This window comes from Strigops habroptila, chromosome 11, assembly GCF_004027225.2.
Source record: "Strigops habroptila isolate Jane chromosome 11, bStrHab1.2.pri, whole genome shotgun sequence".
NCBI classification, from domain to species: domain Eukaryota; kingdom Metazoa; phylum Chordata; class Aves; order Psittaciformes; family Psittacidae; genus Strigops; species Strigops habroptila.
In genome coordinates, this window is record NC_046360.1 from 31427943 (window position 1) to 31445918 (window position 17976).

The 17976-nt window shown below is 46.3% G+C and overlaps 1 protein-coding gene across 1 annotated transcript in view; it reads left to right on the top strand.

Moving 5' to 3' along the window:
• Window positions 1–1741: 1741 nt before the first annotated feature.
• The window catches only part of FRMD4B (FERM domain containing 4B), an 83952-nt gene continuing 67717 nt past the window's right edge, over window positions 1742–17976 (top strand). The window contains exon 1 of the mRNA XM_030501162.1: window positions 1742–2426. Coding sequence (XP_030357022.1) covers window positions 2265–2426 — 162 coding nt within the window. The 5' untranslated portion in view covers window positions 1742–2264. The remainder of the gene's footprint in view (window positions 2427–17976) is intronic.

A 17976-nucleotide genomic window follows, 5' to 3' on the forward strand; every position in this document is an offset into this window, starting at 1 on the left:
GCATTTAAACCTTTCGTAGTGGGTTGGCTGGATTTTCCTGGCGCAGGATGGGGCCGTTCCCTGCACTGTTTCTTTAAATACAAAGCTCCTTTTCTTTTCTTTCAGAAATGGAAATTGAAAATTGGATTTTCTTTTTTTATCTCTGTTTAAATTTGGATATGACTTGACCATAATGCACAAATGCCACTGCAGATTTTCCTGGCCCATTCCCCTCCAAAATAGTGCTATCTGAGGGAATGACAATTACCCGCTGCCAAGCCTGGCGCTAGCACTGGCTTAGGCTATTGGAATAACTCTCTGTAGGTATTTGTCACCACTCTGTCTCAGTGGGAGATGGAAACTTTTTCCATTTTGTACATTTGTGCTCATGTTAGTCAGAGGAGGAAGAAGACATCTTTGTGGCCACAGGCTCAAAGATAGCATTCAAAGGGGTGATAAAACTCTTGGGGTGGATATATGGATGTTGGATTTCAATGTAGAGCCCAAGTCTTTACTTTCCTTTTGTAATAACAAGCCGTTATCTCTCTGTATCGGCTCACTCTGTAACAACTTCTAGTAACATCTGAAATAGTTGTTTTCCCAATGTGGAAGCAAGGCTCAGAGAGATTTAAACTCCCTGGCAGCAGCATAGCCAATAGATACCAGCACCAAGAGCAGCAGAGCTGCTTTTGCTTCATTATGCATAAAAGGGAAAAGTGTGATGCTTGGAGACACACAGGTCCAAATCCTGTCTAAAACAGGCATCTGTCTACAGAATTAAACTACTCCAACTAAAACATAGGAGCTCCCTGTGCATGAGTGTAGGCTCTTGCAAAGGAGGTTGACTAATGTGGAATGAAATGGGTTTTGTGAATACTTGTGCTATGAGTGTTTTCCTCTCCTGAAGAGCCTTTGGGGCACGGCTGCTGTAGCTCTGGTTTAGAGGCTGTTTGCAGGCAGTGCTGTTGGGGAAGCAGTACCCAACACCATGGGGTTTACCTATCCCATGCAACCTTTATGCAAGCTGTTCCTGCCCCCTTTTCATTCATTTCATTACACAAGAGAGATTACTTCTACAGGTCAGTGTCACTGATGGGTTTAGCCAAAAATCCACTCTTTGAGTAGTTTCTTCAGCAAGGTGCCGATGTCGCCATGTGAGGCTCCTGCAGCTTCTGCCCCAAAAGTCTTAGGAAATGTCAAATCCTCTGAGAGGGTCTTAGATTAATTGCCCTTTGACTTCCACCTTCCCTTAGCTTTTGACAGAACAGAGCTCACAAATGAAAGGTGAAGCTTGGCAGCATTAACAGTTTAAGCCCCAGAAGGGCAGGGTGCCACTTAATTTTCAACTGACTATTGAAGCAAGGCTGGAATCTCTTGTGGGCTATTATTTCCGTGTTTATTTGCTGTGGGCTGTTTGTGAAGAGCTCGGCTAGCACAACCAGCTTTGTTTTCTCATGCAGCAAGTGCTGCGTTAGTGGAGTTAGTTTGAGTAGAGCAAAATCATCTCTTTAGCTGGTATTGGGTGTTAACCAGTACGATGCAACAACCAAGGGGGAGGTGTGGAGCAGAGAGATGGCTCTGTGCTGTGGGTATCTGCCACAATCCAAGCTGGAAGAGAAGTTAGTGCATCTATTTCTGCAGGGATGTTCTGATCCTGGTTTAATTCCTGTTTTCTCCACTTGCTGGCTCCCGGAGGTGCTTTTTTAAATGTAGGATTTCTAGTGTATAACTTGAGCGCGGGATCAGCCGGGAGAAAGCGATGACAGCTTTGTTCCCTCTCTGGCAGATAATGAGGTGTCGGAGGCAGATAGTGTGCTAGGCGGGAGCAGCGTACGACGCTCCTGCCCAGCTCACTGAAGTGCGGCGGCGCTTAACGCCTGGCGAGCGGTTTTCTTCTCCTCCTGCAGCGTCTACACGGGGTTGTTGTCAGGGCATATGGCAAAAGGGTTAAAATTTAATTAGAGAACATAGTGTTAGCTACTGGAGCTTAACAGAGCTTTATATAAGCTGCTAAGAAGGACAAGGCTGCTGTGTGAGCCGCTGGTAGGGCTGAGCTACTGCAGCCGCTGGCTCTGCTTCAGGCGCCGCTGGCCGGGATATGGCTGGGAATCTGCCCAGGAAGCGCTGTGAAAGAGGAGTTTGTTTTAAGGCTTGACCCTGGCTCTGCGCAACACCCCTGCCCTCCTCCCGCCGTATAAAGCCAGGCTGCCGTCATGCCAGGCGTTTGAAGCAGGGGAGCGGGAGCCAGCCGGGAGGCGGATTCTGCGTTACCAGCGGAGCAGCCCATGGCTTCGGTGTTCATGTGCGGGGTGGAGGATCTGCTCTTCAGCGGCAGCCGCTTCGTCTGGACGGTGACGGTGGCAGCGCTGAGGAGGTGGTACGCTGCCCGGCTGCGGGCATGCCGGCAAGCCCTGCGAGCCTGGTGCGGCCTCCGGGATGTCTACCAGGTAAAACACCCTGGGGACTGCCCCAGCTTGGATGCTGCTCACTCACCTGTGTGATTGCTCAGTGCTCACAGCCCCGGTGAGGTGAACAGCATCTATTGAGTCAGAGCCCAGCTTGCACAGCCCTGCTGCGAGGGTACTCAGCAGGTTTATAATCTGAGTCTGAGCTGATGTCCAACACTGCTTTCAAACAGTCAGCTCTGTGCGTCTGCCTTGAATTTAGGATTTGGGGGAGATGCTATCTATATTAAATGTATTTTATCAGGCAGTTTGTAAGTGTTCCTTCATCCAACTGCCTCCTGTATTGCAGCCCCTCGGAGCTCCTTTCCCTGCCGTCACCATCCTTCTTCTTGCGATCTGGGAGATGGAGCTCAGCTCTCAGTCTCTGCTGCGATCGGGCACTCGGAGCAGGATGCTGCCAAGGGAGAGACTGGCTGTAGCTTTTTCTGCTGCTTGTTTGTGTTACCAAATAGTGGCAGATTGTAATGTGACAGGACTTTGCATTGCAAAGGAATTGCTATTTGCGGGGGGCTGCAATGAGTCCTGAAACAATTGGGAGGCTCCCCTTCCTACAGGCAAAAAATACAGCCTGGTACTTGCAGTTACTGTGGTATTCAGTTGCAGTTAGGGTGGTGTCACTCTTTCTGGAGTGTGTTTTTGCTGGCAGTTATTTTTTTTTGTGTGTCTGTTTATTTTTGTCTCACATACACACTTGTGATGTGTGCCTGCTCACAGTGTCAGCGTGTGTGGTTACTAGATTATGTTGAATATTTCAAGGCTGCTTCGCCCCTCTCTCTGTTGTGTTGCAATACAGAGAATGACACAGCTTATAGCAAACAGCTCACCAGAACCATCAGGATGTAACTTTCATGGGAAAGTCATGCTAAAAGGACATCTGTGCCTATTTAATCCCAGAGGGATCTGTTGCTGTTTAGCTTTAGGGTATGCCCATGAGCAGGGAGAACAGCTTTATAGTGATAGATGCGCTTCCAAGTGCCGGAATGCATCTTGGCATCTTGTACAAATGATGGATGTAAACACTTCATGACACAAGTGTCACTTGAGGAATATGGTTTGTGTGTAGTTAGGGAATGCAGGAGTAGAGAAATCACTGCTCCCTGTCTGCTCACCTTTACTGACCTGAAGAAATGTGGGATGCAGCCCTGGCTCCTTCCTATAAATAAAATCCAGCTACACCTGTACTGTGTGGGTATTATTTTTTGAGTCCATTCATGTAAATAGCATGGAGCTCAGACTGCCTTTGCTCTCTGCTGCATCCTCATGGAGGCAAACCCCATCCCTCTAGGGCTGGAATAATGGCTTGGTAAGGACCAGCTCTGACAGCAGCTGTACTCAGCCTGTTTATCTGTGATTCTCTGATGGTTGGCTCAAAGTGAAAAGAGATTTTTTTTTCAAAACAAAGTGTGACTGTAGCTTTTCCCGAACTTACTGTGTCCTAGTAGGTGTTAGTGGATTAATCTGTCCTGTCTTTACGAGAAGCATCACTAACTTGTGCCTGTATCCTAATGTGGGGATGTGAAAATTGGTAACGAGAGGACTGGTCCCTCTGCCACCCTTCCAAGCTGCCCTTGAGCCAGGGAAGTGGTGAGGGAGTGCCCCTTCCCCACTCCTCTCTGCCTTCAGCTTGTCACAGCCATAAAGATAGCCCAGCCACACTGCTGGAAACATGCAATGATCTGTTGCTCCACGCTCACTGCTCCGAGGGTCATCCCTGGGAGATGAAACCAGGCAGGAACAAGGTGACTCTCACGTTTTAACATCAGGAATTTCCTAGTGGTAATTAGGGGTGTACGAATGGGAGATGAATGAATGCCCTGCAATGCTTCCTTCAAACACATTGCTTTTTGAGCTCAAATCCTGGTGGTATTCTGGGTGAGCCTGGTGAGTGCAGGACTGGGCTCTCAGCAGTACACATCACTGGTCTGTTTAGATATCTGAGCCATGCAAGAGGTTAAATCAAATATTATTTTTCTTTTTCATTTATTTTTTAAACACTTGAAGCCATGGGAACATGTAGAGATAGCAGCTGGATGACCTCTGCATACAGGGATGTACTCTGAGCCATGCTGCGTAACACTTGTTCACCTCGGGCATTGCAGGAGCAAAACATGCAGTGCAGAGCTATCCATGGGGTGGTTTTTCCAAGGAGGTGGATGTTGCAGTGTCTGTGGGACTAAGCTCTAATCTTGGACATGAGATTGTGTCCCATCTTTGCCATAGATCCTGTATTACCTTGGGCAAATTGTCTTCCTTCTCTGTGCCCCTGTTCTTTGTAACACAAATTAACAACACTCTCCTACTTGCTAGAGATGATATTTGTCTTCTCAAATTTTTGCTACAAGTCCTGTAGTTAATGCAGCCACATGAAAGCATATTCTTGCCATGTGCTCTTATTAATATTGGCACTTTGACAGGTGCTTAAAGTACTTTCCCACTTTGGCTTCACCAAGAACGTTCATATTTCTCCAACTCCTTCCCATTCATATTCCAGTTATGAAAAGTACCACATGTTGTATATAAAGGCTCTTTAGACTAAAGTTACTCTTTTGCCCTCCCTGGGCTGTGCACAGTATAATGAATTGGGAACTTGGTCACTGAGCTACATGCAAGGGACATGCAGGGAAAGGTGAGGTGACAGCACTTGAGCTGTTGCTCAGCCCTGAGGGCTTTAGTTCTCTTTGATCCATGTTTGTCGTTCATGTTTCATGGGTCAGTGGCTGTTTTCAGGTGAGTTGGACACTGCCAGCAGGTCTTGCTTTAATCATCAGCACATTATTGCAGTGAAAGTGAAGCCAGTAGGATTTCTTCTCCCTGGGCAGCTGTTTGTTATTGTGGTGGTGAGGGTTTTTGGTCTTAAATATAAAATGCTTGCCAGCCTCATGAGAGACCTGGGCTTGAATTCCAGCACGGAGAAGCCAATGACACCTTCATGCATCTACACAGGGCTCTTGCCTACGTGTTGGAAGCCAGCAGGTGCAGAGATTGTCACGCAGGCAGAGCCGCCTGGCCAGGGCACGCTGAAATCCTCTCTGCCAGCATAAAGCCTTTACCTGCCTTAGCAGCTTTAAGTACAAAAACCCCAACCCCACAAGAACAAATCAGCCTTTGTCAGTCACCTTCTCTTTAGTTGTCTTGTTTATAATGTGTGTAGGAAACCTTCCAAGGTCTTTCTGGCTGTTGTTTCACCTGGTCATTGGTGTGGGGACTTGAGCCCCAGCCCAGCAAGCCAAGCTGGTCTCTGCTCCAGGGTGCTTGCCATCATCTGTCTCATCTGCCAAAAGGGAAGGGATGTCCTATTTGCATAGAGCCTAGTCATCTGGAGTCACTGTGAGCCAAAGTGCTGACGGGACATCCCCTTTCACACTGGAATAACCTCTGAACCCACGCGAGGAGAGGAGGGTTGTACAGTATGTGAATTTATCCTCTGTGAGCACTTGGGTTGTATGCCAGGGAACATTGTTTTGTCCATGGCAGAGAGCATCTGAAAGCCTGTCCTGGAATAAACAGAGACTTGCAGAGACAGCTGATGGAAGAGCTGGCACAGATCTTCTTTCTAACTGCAGAAAGTCAATATGAGTTATTTGGGCTTGGAAAGAATCCTAGGTGAGAATTGGCATAGAAGCCTTCATGTAGGGATACCCATTTCCTATGAGGGAAAGGAGCAAGGGCTCTATTTTGTTGTGGAGATCTGGCATGTAGTGCTCTGACCTGCCAGCTGGGCTTTGGGGGGGTCTTCCCAGAGCCCCTCTGGATGTCCACAGTGGGACAGGCAGCACTTCTGGGTGTCCTGATAGTCTTCCAAAATAAAGCTGTTGGCAGGGCTCTCCATGTGCTGGTTTTATAGGCCACCTGTCTTATATTTAATTATAGAGCACTAAAACAGAAAGTGAAACTTGTATAAATGAGGTTAATAAGCTGCAGCAAAGCCAAAATCTTTCAGCATCAACATCTATCCTGTGTTTAGTGAGTTATTACTACTGGTCTGACTTTAACTGGGATGTCAACACTACCGTATCCTGGTGCATGTCTTCCCCTGAGGTATGAATACCAATTTTCACCTATACACCCCACAATGTGATCAGTCCTCATTACTCCCCTGTGCTTTAAGCATGAATGAAAGATTGCATCACAGTCTATTTAATAATGCAACTAACCTCTTATAAATTAAAAACTGGACCAGTGAATGCTTTAGTGTCAGGGCTAGAATGCGTGTCAGTCAGTCTGCTCAATGCGAAGTGGGAAAGAGAAACCAGGCAAACTGTCCCAAAACTCCCTGTAGAATATGATGACACATTGTGATTAATATCTGCTGGATGTGAAACTAGGTATGGGAGCATCTCTGTGATTAAGCTCTTCAGTTACACTGGTTATTTAGGTAACGATCTCTGGTGTAGAAGTATAAACTGAATCATGTGGGGTTTTTGGACCATGTGCTTTTTAACCTCTGAAAGGTCATTTCCTCTGTGCGAAGTGAAATAATTCTGCTGATGAAGCACAATAAGTAAGCTTTGTACATGTGTCTGTCCCATATATACCTGGGGTGGAGGAGCAAGAGAGGAAGTGGTTGACTCCTGTTTCCTATGGTGCTAATGTTGTTGGTTTGGATAGTGAGGACTGTGTTTCCTCTGCTACCACACCTTAACTTTTCGTTATAAAAAATGCTGACAGCAAATTGGAGATGCCTTTTTTTTGCCTTTTCAGAGTGATGAAAAGTGCTGCTGGTGCAGCGAGGGTGAGCATGAAGGGTGGCCTGTTGTCAGGGCAGGGCTTTCCTTCCTTTGCACCAGACAGACCCTGGAGTGATGATCAGAGGGTCTAGGATGTCCTGATGGGTCAGGGTTTTCCAAAGCAGCTAAAAGACCATTTTAGAAGATGATGAATAGGTGCCTCTTCAAAGATTTAAACTTGAGCATTGTAGACTCCTGGTTGCTCTGGGAAAGCTTTGCTTCGACTGCTTTCATGCAGCTGTTTTTGGAGGGATCAGATCTAATGCTGTGACTCTGCTCATACAGTGCTTTGGCTCTGCTTGAAAACTCCATTGCATCCAAACACGGCATGTGGAGGCTTCCCTGTGGCTGGGGCTTTAGGGGAGCCTCTTGCTGAGCAGAGAACAGGACCAGCTCCGGGCACTGCCTCCCGACAGCTTAAACTTGGTTTTACGCACTTCCAACAGCCGCTTTCCAAAGCTCTCTGCCAGACATATTTCCATTTGAGCTCATGATATAGCATTTTCTGTTTGAGTTTATTCAAACAAAAACATGGGGTTTGTACCACTCCTCCCTCTTCCCTAGCAGACAAACTTCACAACCAGACTGTGAACTTCACCTCATTTCCTTCAGGGTGTCACGGTGCCAGTTTCAAACAGTGCCTTCTATTCACCAACCACCTCAGCCTCTATAAATATTTCTTTTTCTTCGATCTGACGCAGCTCACAAAATGCGTTAGATTTCAAATGTCGCTGCCTTTCAGAAGCAAACTCCTGGACAAAGGTATCACTGTATGAACCTGCCTGGATAAATTTCTGTTTCAGTCTTGTGCATTGAGGCTGGCAATCTTGCTCTGAGTGGACAAGAGGTTTATGAAAAAGTAAATTAAAAGTGTTTCAGGCACATGCTGGTTTTTCCGTACTTCATTTTTTCATCCAAGTGCTTAGCTTTCTGTCACTTTAGCAAGTCACTGCAGTGCTTTGCAATCGTGGATGGACTGTCCATGTGCTTAAAATAACACTGTGCTCTCTCCTCACTTTCTAAAAATCAGGGCACCCTTGTGCAGCCTGCATTGCTCTTAAAACCTCTAAGTTATAATTAGTGATTAGTAATTCTGCTAATCTCCTGTACAGATGGAGGCCAGTTCAGTCTCAGAGACTGCAAAGAGGATAAAGCTATCGGTGCTGGAATATATTAGCTTAAATACCCTCCCACACACAAGTACAAATGTACACTTTTCCCTGCTGAATGATCTGTAGTGCATTTAAATGTGCATTGACTTTGCATGTTGGAAGGAGAGGTGGGGAGAATAAGGGTCATCAGAACGCTGAGAACAGCCTGAACATGCTGTTTTAGCCATTAAAAGCCATCATTGACAGTCCAAGCAACATTAGATTTAAGACTGTGATGTTTCCATGGTTGCTATTCCACCTGATGTAGAATAGATGCTGTCCCAGTGATGGGTGCCCCAGTGTTCATCTTCCTGCTTGCTACTGGGTGCAAATATGTGGTGCTAGCAGAGCTGGGAGTGGTGGAGAAGTTACTGCATACAGCGCTTATACCATGTGGCCACTGCTAATTATATGCTGTTTTCTGAGCATCCTGGTTTTACCTTTCGTTGGACCAGTGGTTTCTAGGTAGGGTGATGTGAGCTGGACAGAGTGGAGAAGGCCACGCTTGTTGGTATCTCGTGCAGATAGGTTGCTGGCTTGTGCATGGGTGAGGAAGGCAAAGGGCAGGAGGATGGGAGTAAAAGTTGGAAAAGCAAGAGAGAGGGCAGTGCAAGAATTACCTAGCATGAAAAGTACAGGCTGTGCAAGCAAGGGAAGAGAGGGGAGACACCAGGGAATTAAAAATGAATCATTCTGACCCCATTCAACTGTGTGTCAAAACCCCCAAACAGAGCTCAAACTTCCAAGAAAACAAACAGGAAGGGGAAAAAAAAGACAGAAGTGCAATAGGAGAGGAAAACAGGTAGTAGATACACAGGGGAAAACAATAGGAGAGGAACAAAAGCTCTCCAAGAAGGCAAATAGGTCCCCATCATGCTGAGCATAGAGTTGTTTGGCTGCCACCAGACTGGATGTGTCTGGTTGCCACGGTTGTTTTGGGAGAGCAAGTATGTTGGCGTAGATGAAGCCCATCAGGAATCTGGTTGGGCAGGTGCACTTAGCAGGCATGCAAGCTGCTGTTAGCTAAGCTGTAGTGAAAGTGGGAGTAGTTCCTCTCTAATATCAAGCACATTGCATCTGTTCACCTTATCCAGAGAGCTGGGGTGTGCTGCATTCACTATGGGCTTGTGTACTCTTTGGTGAGGAGTTGAAGCACTGCCATCCCCAAGCCCCAGCTCGGAGCTCTTTTGGCAGCCTCTGAGCTGCAGAGATTTCTTCCTGCTCAACTCTGCCTGCTCCAACAGCTTCCTGCTGCTGGAACCTCTTATGGGTGCACTGTATTTCCTTTAAACTCCAATGTTTCTGGTTTAGAAAAATTATCTGTGTCCCAGAGTGCAGCTGAATCGCACAGCCCAGATCTGTATTTGTTTGGAAGTCCTGGATCCTCCGAGGACCTGTGCTCTTCCCCTCCTCCAGCTATTCCTGTCCCTGTGGTTATCCCAGCAGGGCAGAAGTTGGCACCACCCAGGTAACCTTCACGTCATTTCTCTCTGAGGAAATATGACTCACTGTCTATTTTTCATCTTATTTTTGGGCTTTGGAGTCTGTGTTTTGGAGACAAATGCAAGTTTGTTGCTCCGAAATACTCTCCCTCAAGTGTCTCGGCTGCCGCCCCTTAGGTTGCTGGTGCAGTCTGGACCAGCTGGCTGGACCTGACCTGGCATCCTCCTGCTTATGGCTTTCTCATGAAAGCTGTGATATGGAACATGATGTGGAGAGCTTTTGTAGTCTCATGAGTATGAGAGTGTTAGTTCTTACAAAGTAACTCTGGAAAAAAAGCCAACCCAAACTCTTTGTCTGCAGCTATTTAAAAGATGGATATTTGATCAAAGCTAGTTGCTCTGCCTCAAACAAAGAGGGCGAGGCACCTCACTGCACCCGGGTGTCTGGGGTAGCTGGGGTGAGCTGCCCTTTGGAGGTGTCTGGATTGATGGTAATTCATGGAGCAACCATTGGTGAGGAGAGCAGGGCTGGCTGTGCTCTTTGATCGTGTGGACCAGGCAGCTCAGCTTCTCTTTCACAGTGCTCTGCAGCTTAATGGAGCCTGTTGTTGGCCTCAAACAGTCAGTACACAGACCCTCCTGTTTGGGGGTGTTAAGCTGGACAAGAGGATTGGGTACCTCTGAGAAGTGAGAGCTATGTGTCTCTGAGGTGTTGCTTTTAAAAGTTTCACCCTAAGGTTTTTGCTTTCTGTTCTGATAAAAGCAAGTTAGTTTTGTTCCAGGTGTTGAACTTACTTTTTCCATTAAAGTAGATCCATAGATTATAAAAATTGCGGTGGGAAAATCTTCACAGTCTGTCCTCTCTGCATAGTGACTGCTCAATAGGGAGCACAAATAACTAAAGAGCATCCAGCTAAAGGGAAGAGGTTGCTCTCACTCCCACGTGAGGTTGTCTTGATGCATGTTCAGAGCTCCTCTCAGCTCTGATACTGTTTTGTGATGTTCCCCTGGCCCATGGATCTTCCAGCCCACGTTGGATGCTGTGCCCCTGGGCTGTGTTGTTCCCTTGGAATCAGTCTTCCTACCATAATTTATGCAGCCAGAGGATGTGAGTCAGTGGCATGATTTAAAAGCTTGGGTACCCGTATTCATGTCACATAAAAGGAGATTAATAATGCTGAGCTGTGTTTGTGAAGAAGGAAGAAGCTTGTGCTTCAGATTTTGAAGTGACTGCATGTGTAAACTTGAGATTTTGTGCCTCTTGTGTAGCTGCCTCGGGGTTACAGCCTCCTGGATTTGGGTGCACAGTTCTTTGGTTTTCTGTTTTGGGGTGTTTTTTTGTCTGTTTTCAGTGAAAGCTGTGTTACAGTCATTTGGCACTTCTTTTGGAGAGAAAGCTCAGGTTTTGTGCCTTTATGTGATACCTGTGCTCTGCCTGACACAGTTACACAGTCAGAGGTGTGTGTGAAGCCTGTGTAGGCTGGTGCATGAGGAGAGAAGAAATCCAGGAGATGAAATATAACTTGGTGTTTTGCACACAGAAAAGTCCTGCAAAGGGAGGATGGGGGTCCTTGGCTGGCTAATGCGGCAAAAGCAGGCTGGCAGGGACCTGTGGTCCCACAGCGAGGTGTCATGCTGCTCTGGGGCTGGCACCCTCTGCTATGCCTTTAGTTGGTAATTGTTGGTTCTTACTTGGCTTTGTTTAATAATAGAGGGGTTAATACTACAAAGAAAAAGAAACCCCAAACCAATTGTAATGCTTTCCCACCTCATCTCTGTTTTTAACAATCACGTTTCAACCTCTTGCGTCCCCTGACTCATGCTGGAAAGGCTTTTGTTTCTGAATCTGTAATCAAAGCAACAATGTGAAGGTCACTTCCTTGAGATTATATAGCCACGGAAGAAGTCCGGAATCGTGTCTCCCTTCTTCCCCTAGCTCGAATGTACAGAAAACATGAAGGCTTAGCAGATGCACATTGTTGAGTACTTCTTGGGTTTCTCCAGTCCTTTTACAACAGCAAGGTGTGTGACTTGGAGGTAAGAGGCTATAATTTAATTTCTAATGCTTAGCAGTGACAGATAATTTTGTTCAGTGCTCTTACATTGTGCCCCGATTTAAACATCATGCAGAGCTTGGAGCTGTGAGTGCAGGAGAGCAGCACAGAGCAGTGAGTTTGCTTTGTGGGGTAGTGTGGTAGTGCTGGCTGGAACCTTTTTACTTGCTCTTTTCTTCACCCTGAAAGATCAGTCCATAAAAATCTCTTTGCATCTTTTGCACTCCATTGTGGAGATAAGGGGCTGTTTGTTTACTCCCAGCATTTCCAGCTGCTTTTTCCTGCTTTTGTTGGAAGTGCTGCCTTGGCTGCTTTAGCAAAGTGCTAATTCCAAGCTTGACTCTGGTAACTTTGCAGCTGGGGAGCGGGTCTGTAATTTCTGGTTATAGAAAAAACTACGTTTTGGGAGATCACCCTTATAGGCTGCTCTGAGATATGATTTAAACTGAACAAAGCACAGATTCATAAGTCCTGAGAAACGGCAGCCAGTGCCTGGTACAGTAGCTCCTTTCAGCATGTAACTATTAAATGTCTCATCAGTAAGATCCCCACCCCTCTTGCCCCCCCCCCCCCCCCCCCCCCCAAAACCTTCATGAAGAGGTTGGCACTGGAGATGCAGCACATGGAGCTCGGTAACGGCTGCTGAGAAAAAGCCTTTGATGCGAAGTGCTTGTTTTGCTTTAAACATGCTGTGGGGAGCAGTCCAAGTCTGTCAGACCTCGAGTGCCTGGCAGGGTGCTGGTGGTGGGATGCATGCAGTGCCTGTTGCAGCCAATACCCCTGCTTTGACTTCTCCCAGAGAGCTTAGGATTTCAGGCTTTCCGTGGTTTATTTCCTCACTCTTTGCATGTATTTTAAGAGTTTAAAGGCAGTTCAGATGGACGTGTGATACAGTCTTGTTTTTTTAAAGTTCTTTTCCATCGCCCGCTTACCTAATGTCTGTTCAAGGCTGGCGTCTGCATTTCCTGAGGGGCAGCTGCCAAGCATAAGAGTGGCTGGAAAAGTACAGGGAGAGGATGGGGACAGGATAGTGGATGAGCTGGGTGCAAGGACCCTGATGGGGCAGGAGGGGACAAGACGCAGGATGCCCTCAGAGGATGTGGTGCTACCTGGAGAGGATGGCAGATATTTAATGGTCAAGGCTTGTTCTGTGTCTCCTGCCTCAGGAGCCTTCCCTTAAAAACTCTACCCAGGGGTGAGCAGAAGGGTGGTGGAGAAGCAAGAAGTGCATTTGGGGGGACAGAGGAGAAGCCTGTGAGAACCCATCAAAGAGGGGGGAGAGCTTCAGGGCTGGGGAGAGGCAAAAAGGCATCAAGAACAGGCTTGCAGCTCTCTGGGGATGGGAAACTTTTCTAAGGGTTTTTTTTTTTTGTCATCTTAACTATTGCCATAACAGGGAAAGCTGACTTTGTTTCAGGTGGGTCAGAGATGGCTTCTGGTGTGGATTAAAACACAGTGGAAGTTACCAGAAGCTATGCACAGAATCTCCTGAGGCTCGTGTTGTAGAGACTTAAGTAAAGAAGCAGGAGCTTAACTGATTTGCCTGCAACCTCCTGGTTGAGGAGTGAAGGTCAGAACAAGTCTTAGCAGGGCAGGCATCTGGTCCTGCCCCAAGGTGGGTACTGTTCGTTCAAGGGCAGAGGATGCTGCTGCCGTGACGCAGTGCCCTTTCCAGGGCCAGCTCCACATTTGCTCAATTGGGTAGCATCAGGAAAGTGCTCTGATCCCACAGGATCTTTTTTTTTTCCCCTGAATTCCCAGGAGGTTACACTGGAACAAAGCATTATGATGGGCTTGTGTGCAGTGATAACCTGACTGCAGTGTCTCAGCACTGCCGGTGATAAGCACGTCTCCACCAGACACTAACTTATTAGCTGTGTTCTGCCAAGGAAAGCAGATGTTAGATGAAGTATTTCATTGACTTGATATTTGTGGCAGATCTGTACTGATTGTTTCCTATTAATTTTCCTGATATTTCAGGGTTAGCTGTAGAGTTGCCTGTCTATTCTTTTCTTGGTGTTATTTTAAATACATTGCAAAGTGCTAGGAATGGTAACATCAGCACTCGCGGAATGTCATGACCTGTTCAAGAAACATTTTACTTTTGCGTATAAGACAGCTTTAATGAAAGGAGAATATTGATGCAACAAAGGGCCTGCTCCTTCAAGAAGATGGCTAACCTCTCCTCCTCTGTCAGAGAGACTCACAGCACTGATAACACTGATGGCAAGGTCCTGTGGCCTCAGGCAGTGTCAGGAGAGGTGAAACGCTGTCTGGTTGCTGCTTGTCTGCTGAAAAGTATGGGACCAGCTGAGCCAGTAAAGGCTCTTCTGAAGCAGTTTGCTCCTCTTTGTGCCATAGGAAGCGATGCTGCCTGTGCACAGGTAGCATCCTCATCCACATGCTGGTGCACAGCATGGGAGGGAGCAGCAGCAAAGGCAGCCACACTGCAGAATTTCCTTGTGGGGAGAAGAGGGGTAGGTTTTTACACTGCATGCTCCTGGTAGAGACCAAGCAGCAGCAACTCTCCTGTTTATATTTTGCTCTTGGAAAAAGGCTTTATTTCCTGGCTGGGATACTGACTTTATAATTTTGAGGAAGACTGAATTAATTTGTTGCCTGGATTTTCATTTATCACTGTTCTTAGCCTTTGCCTTTTATTGCAGTGTGCTATAGCATTGCATTTGAGCATTTTGAGGGAGGAGGATGCGATTTAGAGCCCCACAACCCGCTCCTGTGAGGGAGATCTTTCCAGTGACCACAAGAGGCTGTGCCTGTTGTCCTGGACAATTCAGCAAAGCATCAATAAAGCAAGTGAAAGAGTCCTTTAGATTTGCCACCCCCTGCAACGAGAAATAGAGGAATAAATGGGAAAAATGAGAATCTCAGGGGAAGTGTGTTGGCACTGGGCCCTGAAAAGCCACAGTGCCTGCAGTGAGGGGGAGCACTTGGGCTGTTGCTTTGCCAGACTTTTTTACTGGCTCAGTTGGTGGGGCTTACATGAAAGGCAGTTGATGCTCTGCAGGAGCAAGTTTTTCATCGTATCTTCAGTTTGTGTGGCTATTTTAGGAAGGTGCCATGCACCCCGGAGAGCCTCTCAGCCCCATGTTCCAGGCACTGTTTTATCTCTAACTCTTTGCCAAACTTCAGCAGAGCCAACATTTCCATGGAAAGCATCATCAAAGGGGCATTTGTACCAGCTAGCACTTAAGTGGGTTTTCTCCCACTCATCTCATCTTAAAACATGATTTCTGTGCATGTTGTATTCAGTCAGGTCTTCAAGTGTCTGTCCCTGCCTGGCTGGTCCTGAGACAAGAAGCACAGGGACACCCTGAGGTTGGAAATCGCTTGTACAGTCCCTGCAAATCCAGTGGGTAAATACCCCATGAGGTTTGGGATGGGGGCGTGCAGAGCCAGGATGGGATCTGCTGCCCCTGGGAAGGACAAGGTGGCACTTGGGAGTCATCCTAGTGAGGCAAGATGGGTCCTACAAGGCGTCTTGCCGTAGCATGAAGGGTGAAAGATGTAGCCAACCATTACAGTGCATCATTGGCTATTTAACATTATGCAGATACTGGCTTCTGTTGTGGTTAATAGCAAGATAATAAACGATTTAAGGAAAAATCCTGGCCCTATTAAAGTTAATGGCAAAGTTCATTGACTATATTGGAGCCAGGACTTCAGCCAAAGGTTTCTTTGTCTCACACACAGGCCCACAAGAAGTGTGCATCAACATGTTTTTGGAGACCTATGTGGATCAATTACGAAGTTTCCATAAAAATGCTGGTATAAAACCAAACTCCTGTTTGTTATTTTCCTGCTTAAAGCTTTTTCTTCCTTAAAGCTTTGAGCAACTCAGAGTGCTGGAACATGATGAGGCTTTACTTTCCCAACAGACACACCAGGAAACTCTGAGGTCATTTAAACCTTTATAACTTTTTCCCTCTTCCCCCCAGCTTCATGCAGGCCCCTTCCTTCCAGAAGGACAGGCAAAAGCTCTTATTTTCCTGACATGTGCCTGGTTAGTGCAGATCCATATTACAATACATTCTTGCATCTTCTTTTGTACTTTTATCAGGCCATGCACGTTTACAGGCCAGACATAAGCTGGCCTGTTGCATCCGTCAGTGAAGCAGTGATGATCTAAGGCAGCTGAGGATCTGATCCTAAATGCCTTCAGGACTAAAGGAAAAATAACCTAAGCACTGATTAAAATTCGAAGTCAGTGTAGGGGCTTCAATATTAAGCTTTGAAATCGCTCACAGGCTTATGAGTTACAGAAGAGAGGTTTGGGGAAGAAAAAAACCCAAACCCTTACAGGAAATTACTGGTGACGCTTTATAGCTGGTTAACTGCAGCTCAGGTGGGGATTTTGAGATGAAATTCTTTTAGGTGCAAGGCTGGTTCTCTGGGCTTATACACCTGCAAAGCAGCGCTGCTGCCTTGGAGTCACCAGTCAAAAGCAGGACAGCAGGATTTTAGGACCCCCTTCATCCCACAGGCTTTGTCAGGTTGGGTTGGTGTGGCAAAGAGACAGCACTTGCTTACAGATCACGTGCCTCTTGTGAGTGGGAATATTTCTCTTTTTGGTTATCTATATGATTTTCTTCAGCACTCTGACTGCTTGAGCCATTGTGGAGCGATGTGCCTGTTTCAGGAATAAATGAGCCAGTTCTCACAATCCCTGTGCTAATGCTGCACTGCAGTCCAATTTCTCGCTTTTAAAACTGCAGGTTTCAGGCTTCGTGATGGCCATTTATCTAGTGAAAATGGTTCTTCTTTCTCTCTCATCACTGGATGCACCAATGCAAGTTTCTTCTTTTCTGCCTGTAAAATATCTTTGGAGCTTACTCACCTGCCAGCAAAGTTTAGTTTCATGTGGTTACCCTGCAAGGAGCTTATGGAAATAATATGCACGGTTCTTTGTATCTGGACCACATCCCCAGTGTCATACTGGCTGTTTTCCAGGCAGAGCCCCTGTGGGTGCTCAGTAACACCCATGCCTGAACAAAGGGTTTATCTTGAGAGGAAGGAAAGAGGAGACTGGGGAAGGAGGTTTGCTGCTTCCAAAAGATTGCTGGTGGAGTTTAGGGCATTAAAGACATGAAGCCTCACTGGATAGGGGGTGGTTTTAAAGCTTCCAGCACTGCATATTTATGTAAGGGCAGGACCCTGGTACAGCATCCTCTGGGGAGGAAGCATGTGCATGTGGGCTGCTGAACTCCAAATCATGGCATGTCCCAAATGAGCAGCTGGGATGCCTGTGCACACCTCTGAGTATTTCCATGGTAGAAACAGCTCTCAATTTTGTCTTAATTAAATACATCTTATGTACAATCCTCTCTTCTTTGGCCACAGCATTGTTAGGATTTGGGGTTGTTTTGGCTTTCCCTAGTTGCAAAGAGTCCAGACCTTTTTAAAACAAAGGCTTAAGAACAGAAGTTAGTGACAGAGCCAGCAATGCCAAGTGATGTCTGTAATTTGCCCAGTTCTAGGAGATGAAATCTGGTCTCGTGAGAGTGCATCACATTCAGGTTTGCTTCTGACCCGAACCCTTCGTGATTTCCCATTCCTAAGCTACGCATCAGGAGATATGTTATTCTGTCAGCTTTTGGTTTTTGGCTTAAGTTTGGCTTTTTTTGAGGTTTCCTGTTTACACAATGATTACTTTTTTCTTTTTCTTATTTTTTACCTAACTGGATGACACACATGGATGTCTAAAAATATTGCACGTAACAACCAGCTTCGAACAGGGCGGATGTTTCTGCTGAAGAGCAATAGCATAAATATCCTGCACATGGTTGTTTTTTTTTTTTTCCCCCAAATAAACATTCAGGCTCAGGATATCACAGGGAATTAGTTTAAGTAGCCAAGAAGTAGGGATTTTTTTCTCTCTGCCTTGTTTTTTTCTTTTTAAAGGACTGATGTTTTGGAAAATCTGCCTCGATGTTTTTAGGTGGAGAATTTGTCTTAATTTTTGTGTCACAAGAAAGATGGAGGAAAAAATGTGTTTTCCAGCTATATGAAACCATTCTGAACATGTTAACCTACTCTATAGAACTGCAGTGTCACCCTGTGCTTTAATTTCCGCACATGGATATTCTGGGAATTGTGTATTTCTTTTCCTTGATCTGCCTTTTTTCCTGAAGATCTGAATA